General features: G+C 57.2%; 2 protein-coding genes across 2 annotated transcripts in view; both read right to left on the bottom strand.

Annotated features, from left to right (window-relative positions):
* Positions 1-2,917, bottom strand: part of ARHGEF17 (Rho guanine nucleotide exchange factor 17) — a 35,155-nt gene extending 32,238 nt beyond the window's left edge. The window contains exon 1 of the mRNA XM_027660021.1: positions 2,762-2,917. Coding sequence (XP_027515822.1) covers positions 2,762-2,917 — 156 coding nt within the window. The remainder of the gene's footprint in view (positions 1-2,761) is intronic.
* P2RY6 (pyrimidinergic receptor P2Y6) lies at positions 2,535-10,006 on the bottom strand. Its single transcript, XM_027660069.1, has 2 exons — positions 9,963-10,006; positions 2,535-4,765 (listed from the first exon to the last, which is right to left on the bottom strand). Exon 2 carries the CDS (start codon positions 4,707-4,709, stop codon positions 3,717-3,719), a length of 993 nt encoding a protein of 330 aa, XP_027515870.1. The 5' UTR covers positions 4,710-4,765; positions 9,963-10,006; the 3' UTR covers positions 2,535-3,716.
* Positions 10,007-10,764: the final 758 nt, after the last annotated feature.

Genomic DNA, 10,764 nt, shown 5'->3' with positions numbered 1-10,764 from the left:
CCTCCGGGCAGCCGGCGGGCTGCATCCCTCCCGCTTTGTTTTCTCTCTCTCTCTCTCTCTCCCCCCCCCCCCCTTCTCCCCTTTTTTTTTTTTTTGGCTTTTCCTCCTCCCTCACCCCCTGCTTTTTTATTTGTTGCATTCAAATAAACTTTCCTCCCCGGAGGCGGGGTTTGCTCCCGCTGAGGGGGAGGGTTGAAGTTTGGATCCCTTTTAGTTGGTTATTTATTTAATTTTTCTTTTTTTTTTTTTTTTTTTTTTTTTGGGGGGGGGGGTGGGAAGGGGGGGCCGCAGAGCTGCCCTCTCGCTCGCAGGCTCAGTAGGAGCACCTGGCACCACATCCTTCCCCGACTGCCCATATTTCACCCCCCTCCCGCGTCATTCCCCCCCTCCCCCCATTCTTCATCCCCCTCTTCATCCTTCATTCCCACCCCTCCCCAGCATCCTTCATCCCCTTCCCTTATATAAAAGGAAGCAACTTTTTACACGGGCATACAGTGATAAGACAAGAGGCTTGAAACTAAAATAGGGGAGATTTTAAATTGGATATTGGAAACTAATTCTTCCCTGTGAGAGTGGGGAGGCCCTGGCACAGGTTGCCCAGAGAAGCTGTGGCTGCCCCACCCCTGGAAGTGTCCAAGGCCAGGTTGGAGCAATCTGGAATAGTGGAATGCGTCCCTGCCCACAGCAGGGGGTTTGGAATGAAATTATCTTTAATGTCCCTCCCAAACCAAACTATCCATCTCTTCCCAGATTTTTCTTTTTAGGGGAAAACAGGAAAATTAAACAAAAATGTGGGTGCCAGGGAGAGATTCTTCCCGTTGCACTGGATTTCTCCAGCCCCTGCTTTGCAGCTTGTTCCTGGGGAAGGCAGAACACCTTGTTCCCAACGTGCAAAGCTCCCAGCAAAGCACTGCCCCGTGAACAGATTTCCTCGTGGGTTTTCAGCATCGCTTGTCAGCACTTGCTATTTGCAGCCTATAACCCTTTTTTCCCCCAAGACAGCAGATTTAGCGCTGGGGAGGTGAAAACTGAAGGTGGCTGGGATGACTGGGGGGTGAGCTGTGGCCCTGGCAGCCTGGATGGGGCTGGAGAAGTGTCCTGAACATGCAAAGGATGTTGCTGGCTCTGACTCAGGGTCACAAAAAACCTGCTGGTGATTAAAAAAAAATCCAATATCCCCTGTAAATGCATTTTTCAGGACCGAAAAAGCACCTCCAGCGATGCTGTGAGATGCAAATATTCCTTCCCTGGCTTTCCCTTCCCAACCTCCGCCCTTCTTCCCTGTTCCCCCAGGGCTGGGTGTCTCCTGGCTGTAAGGATGATGTCCCCATGATATCTCCCTCCTTCTGGCATTCAGGATGGGATTTTGGGCAGAGCCACATATTTCATCCCCTCTGGGTGCTGTAGGAGCTGTTCCTCAGAGCTGCTTTTGAGCATCTCAGAAGGAAAGGAGATGATTTGAAGCACCTCCCTCATCTCTAAGATATCATCCCATCACCCTGGTTCCTAGGCCTGCTGGTTCCAAGAGAACTGCTGACAGGATCCCGAGGGCAGGCAGGACGTGGTTGGACCCAAAGTAACCCTTAAAAGCACCCAGAATTGGTGATTCCAATATCAGGACCCTCATCCTGGGGCCGCTGAATGTCCCGGCCTGAGCCCACGCAGTCCCTGCAGCCACCACCAGTTCCCTGCAGCCACTACCAGACTTTTTGAAAGCTGCTTCATTTTTTTTCCCCCTCAGAGCTTTATTGTGGTTAAATTTAGTCTTCCTACATCATCCCACGGGTGCAATCCAGGCACGGGGCGCTGTGATGGAGCAGGACTCCTTCTTCCCTCCCTCCCTGGTGCCGGGTGGGTGCCCACAGACCCGGCTGGGAACCTACAGACCCTACTGTGTTTCTCCAAATCTAAATATTTTGCGCCCTCTCCTGGGTCCGGGTGGCGTGGCCGGGCACCTCCCACCCTGTCCCCTCCCTTTTGTCTGGGAACACCAGGCCGGGGTTGTCCCACCCCTGCCGCTCTCGCAGCCCCCAGGCGTTTTACCTTTGCCCTGCAAGACCCCAGAAATGCGTCGGAGGGGATTTTGGCAGCACGGAGCTGCCTTTGCCTCCTCCATCGCATCCCGTGCCCCAACCCAAAGTCATTGTCCTCGCCATCGGGACACGGCTACCGCTCCTATAAAACCGGGTGGTTTGAGCCAACAGCAGCACAGGATCCCCCTCCATCCCAGCCCAAGCGATGCTGAGATCTTTGAGTGTCATCCAAGAGCCCGTGATGACCACTCTGGGCACCCTCCTCATCCTCATGACAGTAAGGAGACACACTGGGACCACCCCTACTGGATGCTGGGGAGGTCCCTGGGTGGCCAAGTACCCAAGGAGGACACCGGGTACCTGCAGGGAGCAAGTGAGGCTGGAGTTGTGCCCTTGGTCAGGTGTAGGCAGCCAAACTGGAGGGATGTTCATCCCTGGAGATTCGAAGCAAATTGCTTAAATTGATTCAGATGTGATTATGACAACCAGTGAAAAACGCAGTTCTCTCTATATATATCTGTATTTATACTCTATATACACACATACACTTATAGATACACATGCTGTGCTCAGGTGGAGCCTGTGCTGGGCCCAGCCCTCGCCCTGCTCACATATATTCTCTGTATGCACATACAGTGGGTGTGCAGGCAGTGAGGAGAGGGGGAGCCTTCTATACATCCTACATGTTAAAGGAGACTGGCAGAGCGATTAGCGGGGTGTCATCTCACCAATCCCTCCTCGCTGGGAGGGAGCAGCATCCAGAGGCTGTGGGAGCAAAGCTCAATCCCCAGTCCAGTGTGGGCCACACCAACAGTGGGACGTGGAGTGACATGGCTGAGGACACTGAGGAGCTCCGTGACAATGGGGTTCCCAACTCCAGGCATTGTGTCCAGGTGTGCTGGCTCTGATTTTGGTGGGTCCTGGTTAGGAGGTGACAGCAGGGCACCACAGACACCAGGATGGGCCAGGTTTGGGGTGCTGGGCTAAGCAGGGAGCTGGACTCAGATGATGCTGAAGGTACTCAGGCAGGTGACAAAGTTGCTGGCTTGTGTCTGACCCAGTCCATGGTCATGGCTTGGGTGAAAAACCCAGCCTGAGTGTCCCAGTTACCCTTTCCCAGTTCCCAGTCTTGCCAGGGATGTTCTGCCACCATTTGGCAGCACCAATGGTACCAGTGGGTCCCCATCTCTTCCTGGTGTGATCCCATTCTGGGGACTGGGGTTTGGGGATGTCCAGGAAACATGATCTTGAGCTGGAGAAACACATGGGCCCATGTCTCCCAGACAAGTAACGAGCTGAGCTAAACCCTCCCCAGTCTGGGAAAGGGTGTCTCCTTTTCACCTCCCCACCAGGGAATTTCTCTTTGAGTAGGGGGAGAAGTTGTCCCCCAGCAGCTCATCCTGAGCCAGGGTCTGTGTCCAGTGTGGTCCCACCATGCTATCCAGTGGATTTTTGTTGCATTGGTGGCTTGGCCACCAAATGTGGTGCTGAGCTGCTCGAACTGAGCAACCAAGCCAGGGAGAGTACACTGTGGTGGGTTAATACTGTGCCGCTGCAGGCTGGAGATGGGATCAAAGTGCTGGAAGCTTGGGAGACGCCGTCCTCCTGTCCTCCAGCACGTCCCCAGCTGAAGCCATGGAGCCAAAAGTCAAAATAGTGCCACTGAGGTGGCCCTGTCCTCCCCTACGAGCCGTAGGTGACGCAGTGGTCGTGGCGCCACTTGGAGCTCACCTTGTCCAGGAGGTAGCGGGTGCTCTCGCGGAACTTGCGCTGGGTGAAGTAGAAGAGGATGGGGTCCAGGACGCTGTTCATGCTGGCGAAGGGCCTGGTGCACTTGTAGGCGATGGCAAAGGCCTGCAGGGCCGGGCAGGGCACGCCGTCGGAGGAGCGGACCATCAGGTAGATGGTCTTGGTGAGGTGGAAGGGCAGGAAGCTGATGGAGAAGACGATGACCACAATGATGACCATGCGCACGGCCTTGTCCTTCCTCTTGTGCACGGCCAGGCCGATGAGCTCGTCCTTCTGGCACAGGATGCGGGCCATGCTGCAGTAGCAGCCCAGGATGGCAGCGAAGGGCAGCAGGAAGCCGGTGATGGTGAGGGTGATGCCGTAGGGGAAGTAGGCGGCCGAGCGGTCGGGGGGGCTCAGGTCGTAGCACACTGTGCGGTTCCGCTGGGTGCCCGTGGAGGCGAAGACGAAGGTGGGCAGGCACTGGGCAACGACGATGAACCACACCCCGGCACACACCAGCCACGTCAGCTTCTTCCCCTTGCGCTTGTGCCACGAGGCCAGGGGGTGGCAGATGCCCAGGTAGCGCTGGACGCTGATGCAGGTGAGGAAGAAGATGCTGCCGTGGAGGTTGGAGTAGAACTGGAAGCGGACGAACTTGCAGGTGAAGTCCCCGAAAGGCCAATAGTCCTTTTGGGTGTAGTTGTAGATGAGGAGGGGCAGGGAGCAGACATAGAGCAGGTCTGCCACGGCCAGGTTGAGCATGTAGATCATGGAGCGGCTCAGCGCCTTCCGCGCCACCCAGATCTGCCCGATGACCACAGCGTTGAGGGGCAGCCCCACCACGAACACCACCGAGTACACCAGGGGCAGCAGCACCTGCTTGAACTCCTCGTGGAAGGTGCACGAGTTCCTCCCGGTGCCCACCAGGGCCGTCAGGTTGGCCATGGTGGCGGTGCCACCCCGTCAGTGTCCTCTCTGCTGATGCGGCTCCTCAGTGGCACCTGGGAGTGATAAAGGGGACAGTTGGGGACTCGTCTGCGTGGTGTCACATCCACCAGGATGAACCTGCACCAGTACGTGTGACTCTGTGGGATGGAGGAACTCCCACTATCCACCCAGGCTGGGGGACGAGGGGATGGGGAGCAGCCCTGAGGAAGATTTGGGGGTGCTGGGGGAGGAGAAGCTGGATGTGCCCTGTCCATGGGCTCTGGCATCCAGAAACCTCCCATGCACTGGGCTGATCCAGCAGGGAAAGAGGGGGATTCTGCCCCTCTGCCCCTCAGGTGAGACCCCCCTGCAAAGCTGCCTCCAGCCCTGGGAACAACAGCACAAGGATGTGGAGCTGCTGGAGAGAGTCCAGAGGAGGCCCCAGAGATGCTCCCAGGGCTGGAGCCCCTCTACTCTGGAGCCAGGCTGGGAGAGCTGGGGGGGTTCACCTGGAGAAGAGAAGGCTCCAGGGACACCTGAGAGCCCCTTACAGGGCCTAAAGGGGCTCCAGGAGAGCTGGAGAGGGACTGGGGACAAGGGATGGAGGGACAGGACACAGGGAATGGCTTCCCACTGCCAGAGGGCAGGGAGAGATGGGATATTGGGAAGGAATTCCTGGCTGTGAGGGTGGGGAGGCCCTGGCATAGATTGCCCAGAGAAGCTGTGGCTGCCCCTGGATCCCTGGGAGTGTCCAAGGCTGGGTTGGATGGGGCTTGGAGCAACCTGGGCTAGTGGAAGGTGTCCCTGCCCATGGCAGGGGATGGAACAAGATGGTCTTTAATGTGCCTTCCAACCCAAACCATGCTGTGATTTCATGGTTCTAAGCCACGAGAGTGAATTTAGGAGTCTAACAGGAAGGTGAAGGGAGAGAGAGTGGGACACACGAGCCGGTGACACACAGGACAGTGAGGTGACTGCAGTCACCATCACCTCAGCTCGGTTCCCCGTGGCATTTACACCCCTTAGGAAGGTTTGCACAAGGCCAACGCTCCCCTCAGCCTGCTCCAGGAGAGGAAATTGCGGCAGGAGGTGCCGTTCTGGTCGGGTATGGCTTCCTGCTTCTCTGCAGGGGGTGCCAAAGCCCCACAGCCCGTCGCCCATCCCGCCCATCCTGGGACATGCCACTCACCAGAAGCCCGGCACAGCCTGGCCAGGGGGGCAGGCGTGGGGACAGCGTTGGGGACACAGTTCTGGGGGTGCTCTGGGCCTGTGGATGCCGCACATGCCTCCTGTCTGCGGTACCCCACTGAGTGCCCCTACACCCCCATTGAGCCCCTCGCACCTTACTGAGTGCCCTGACATCCCACTGAGTCCCTCTGGCACCCCAGAACCCCACTGTGCCCCGCTGAGCCCCTCTGCCACCCCATTGTCACCCCAGCTCTGGGCAGTCCCAGCACCCAGTTCTGCCACCTCCAAGCCAATAAGCGCTGCGGGGCTGTGGCATTCCCTATCCCCTGAGTCCCATAAACCTCCCTCGGGACTCCCCAAACCTTCCTCAGACCCCAGGTTGGGGCAGCACCCACCCAGCACCCACAGGAGCCTCTGCCAGCCTGTGTGCTCCACCCCTGAGGACATGGGGACAAGGTGGCTGGCAAAGGGGTCTTTGGGGCACCTGGGAGAGCATCCTACCTGCCAGGGTGCCACAGGGTGCCAGTGGGCACCATGAGGTGCTGGGATCTGTTGCTGTGCCTGGTACAGGGCAGGTCTGTGCCCCTGGGGTGCTGCACTCGCCCTGCGGAGCAAGGAGTGCTTCCCCTTTCCAGCCAACAGCAGCTCTGTGGGGAAACGGAAACAGAACCGGGGTGGTAGCATGGGCATTGCGTGGCACAGCACCCTGGGCTCCACACGGCACTGCACTGCATGGCATGGCATGGCAGGGTGGGCACTGGGCTGTGTGGAATGGCACCGTGGGCATGGCATGGCACGGCAGGGTGGGCATTGCATGGTACGGTACGGCAGACTGGGTGCTGTGCCACATGGATTTGCACTGTGGGCATCACCTGGCACAGCAGGATGGGCACTACCCTGCATGGAACAGCACCACGGGCATCACACTGCATGGCACGGGAAGGTGGGCACTGTGCCACATGGATTTGCACTGTGGGTGTCACATGGCACGGCAAGGCAGGGTGAGAATTGCCCTGCACAGAAGAGCACCATGGGCATGGCATGGCATGGCAGGGTGGGCACTGGGCTGCATGGAATGGCGCTGTGGGCATCACATGGCGCCCTACACATACCCCTCCCCATGGACATTCCTACATATGGGCACAGATCATCATTGGGCCGGGTGAATTATCCCAAAAACCCCTTTTCTCACCCCGAAAAACCCTCAGAGGTATCCTTGCCAGCCCCTGGGGAGAGAGGGATTGGTGCCTCCCAAATCCATAGGATTGTGGTCCTGGTGCCCTGATGCAACAGTGCTGGCGAAATCCAGTGGGAAATGAGACTTTTAGGGGGAAAATGGGGTGCCTGTGGTGTTGGGGTGCTCTGGAGGATGGGATCACCCTTATCCCAGGGATTTAAGGTGCCTGTGGAGGAGGAACAAGGGTTGGGAAAGAGAAGTGGGACTGTTCTGTGGCCAGATGGGGAAGAGATTAAAAATAATCCTTGTTGCTGCTCCCCAGCAGCCTCGAGCTTCCCCTGGCTTTGCCCCCCTCCTACCATCTCGTGCCAGCCCTTCTCCCATGGAATTAGCTTTAATTAACACCCTATGTTAACAGGAAGGGGGTTCTGCAAGCTGGATACAGTGGGAAAATATCCTAGGGGCTGCTGCCCTCAAATAGGATAAGGGAAGGGGCTTTCCTGCCTTGCAAACCTTCCCCCTTGCTTTGTCCTGCCCGCCGGGGGGGGGGGGGTTGTGGCTCCCTGGCAGGGCTGGACAAAGCTGGGCTGGAGGGAAGCGAAAGCTCCGGCTCAGCAGATTTCCGAGGATGAAGGGGGGATGCTCCACCTCTGTGCATTCTCATGGCCAAAGCCGCCACACTCTTGTCCCCAAACATTGCCTGGCTGATCCCAAGGTGGCCAAGGATATACCCCCTCTGCCCCAGGACTCCTTGGTGAGGACCAAGGCTGGGCTGTTTTAAGGGAAATCTCCAATTAGGGAAGCCTGGAGATGTAATGGTGCTGACAAATTGGGAATTTTGGGGTACTAAACATGGACTGTTGGGAATGGGACACAAGGATGGTCCCACTGGTAACTCTGTCACCAAAGTACCCTCTCCTTGGGTGACCCCCTCTGTTTCTCCAGGCTTTAGTGCCCCATCTCACAAATCGCCATCCCAGTTGTTCTGAGTAACGCTGAGCAACTGGGCAGCATTTCCCTACTGGAAATGGGAACTGCTGGGAACTGGGAAGGTGCAAGGAGTTGGCCTGGGCTCAGCTGGCAGGGCTGGGTTTGTCTAAACCCACACATACATAATATATATAAAGGCTCATATATTTATGCACCCACATGTGCATAAACACTTACACAAGCACATACACCTTTCTATATAAATAATATATACACCCCTATACGTAAATATACATCCATCTCCTCTCTACATTTATCTGTGTACCTAGACAACCATATATATGGCTCCTCACACACTTGCATTTCTCTGTACATACATATAAATATATGTGTCTCCAGTCACACATACATATATACAAACTTCCACCCCTCTATACACAAATATGTGTCTCTGGGCACAGGGACTCACCCTCGTGTATATACAGATCTCCATCCACATATATACAAATACATTTATGCTTCTATACACACATCTGTGCAGACGTGCTCATATATACAATATATTTATATCTCTGGATGTATATATGTACAAATATATATACATATATATATATATAAATATATATATATATATATATATATATATATATATATAAAGGCAGAGGCCAGGCTACCTGGCCCCATCCTGTCCAGTTTGGTTTGGCCCTGTCGGGTCCCATCCTGACTGGTTCAGTCTCATTCCCTCGGGTCTGATCCTGCCCAGCCCAATCTCATCCCACCAGATCCAGCCCTGATTCTTGGATCTCATCCTGACCCAGTTTTTTTCTGACACCTCTGGGCCTGATCCTGCCCAGTTTGTACCCATCCTGCCCCGACCAGTCTGAACCTTTTGTGTCTGATCCTGCCCAGTTCACTATGACCCCCTGTCGGGTCCCATCCTGTCCTGTCGAGCCCCATCCTGCCCAGTTCAACCTGACCCTGTTGGGTTCCTTTCTACTGGTTCCAGCCCCACCCTGCCCTGTCCAGCCCCATCCAGCCCAGTTCACTCTGACCCTGTTGGGTCCCATCCTGTCCTGTGCAGCCCCATCCAGCCCAGTTCATTGTGAACCAGCTGGGTCCCATCCTGTCCTGTCCAGCCCCATCCAGCCCAGTTCACTCTGAACCAGTTGGGTCCCATCCTGTCCCGGTTCGAGTTGTCCTGTCCCCCCGGTGTGCCAGTTGGCAGTGGGTTCACTCTGACACTCTTTAGGGTCCAATCCTGCCCTGTCCAGCCCCATCCTGCCCGGTTCACCCGGACCCACGCCGGTCCCATCCTGTCCCTGTTTGACTTGTCCCGTCTCCTCACCCCACACACGGCACTTAACGGCAGCGGGATGCGCTGGGGGGGCAGGAGCTTCACTCTAATCCTTTAAGGTCCCATCCTGCCCGGTTCACTCAGTCCTTTAGGGTCTCATCCTGCCCGGTTCACTCAATCCTTTAGGGTCTCATCCTGCCCGGTTCACTCTAATCCTTTAGGGTCCCATCCTGCCCGGTCCAGTCCCATCCTGCCCGGTTCACTCAGTCCTTTAGGGTCCCATCCTGCCCGGTCCAGCCCCATCCTGCCCGGTTCACTCTGACCCAGCTGGGTCCCATCCTGCCCCGGTTCTACTGATCCCCCCGTAGGCGGCACTTACCGGCAGCAGGATGCGCGGGCAGCGGGTTCACTCTGACCCTTCAGGGTTCCATTCTGCCCTGTCTAGTCCTATCCTGCCCTGTCTGATCCTATCCTGCCCTGTCCGTCCCCATCTGCCCAGTTCACTCAGACACAGCTGGGTCCCATCCTGTCCGGTTGGGTCTGACCCTGTAGGGGTCCCATCCTGTCCGATCCATCCCCATCGTGTTCAGTCCATCCCCATCCTGCCCGGTTCACCCCGACCCAGCAGGGTGCCCATCCTGCCCGGTTCTGTTGATCCCGTTGCCCCGTTCCCGGCACTCACCAGAGCGGGATGCGCAGGGATCCAGCGGCGCTCCTCGCTCGGGGCCGCCCCGCCGCCGCCGCCGGTCCCGCTCCGCCCTGGGGCCGCCCCGCTCCGCCCCGCTCCGGCCCCGCACCTGCGGGACAGCCCCGCAGGGGGCTGGGGAAGGGGCACAGCTGGGTTGGGGCCGGGGGAAGAAGAACAGCTGGGCTGGGGGCCCGACAGCTGCACGGGGGGGTCCGCCCGGCAAACACCCGGCTGGGCATCGTGGGCGAACATCTGTATGGAGGAGGGTGTTTGGGGAGGCTTCCAACAACCCCAAAAGTGGGATTTACGGGCGTGGGGTGCTCCGACCGACAGCTGGATTGTCCTGGCCGGAGGCTTGGAGCTGCTGGAGCCCTGGGAACAGGGTCTCCCTGCGGCACCGGCTCCAGAGCAGAGAGGTCGATGGCTCAGGCACTCATTAACCAGGAAACGCAGGGCCATTAAGGAGCAATAAGGCAAGGAACCCCGGGAGGACGTGTTGGGAATGAAAGGGCAGATGTACAAACAGCCCAGGGATGCCGGGAATATGTGGGATGACGGGCTTGGCCCTTCCTTTCCCTGGAAGGCCATGTCACCCTCACAGATTATTACCTGCTCTCCATTTTGGGACTTGTGATGGGTCTTGGTAGATGTGGAAGGGGAGGAGGTGCTGAACAGCATGGCCTGGGTGATGGAGCACCATGTGTGGGGACTCCCTGGTGTCACCTCATTGCATCACTAGAGCAGGACCCAGATATGAGCCGAGGGGTTTTGGGATGGGATGGGGAGATGGAATGAG

The sequence above is a fragment of the Corapipo altera genome, unplaced genomic scaffold (assembly GCF_003945725.1).
Source record: "Corapipo altera isolate COAL_440 unplaced genomic scaffold, ASM394572v1 74, whole genome shotgun sequence".
Lineage (NCBI taxonomy): Eukaryota > Metazoa > Chordata > Aves > Passeriformes > Pipridae > Corapipo > Corapipo altera.
The sequence above is the reverse complement of the archived record's forward strand: the minus strand, read 5'-3'. Positions and strand labels throughout refer to the sequence as shown.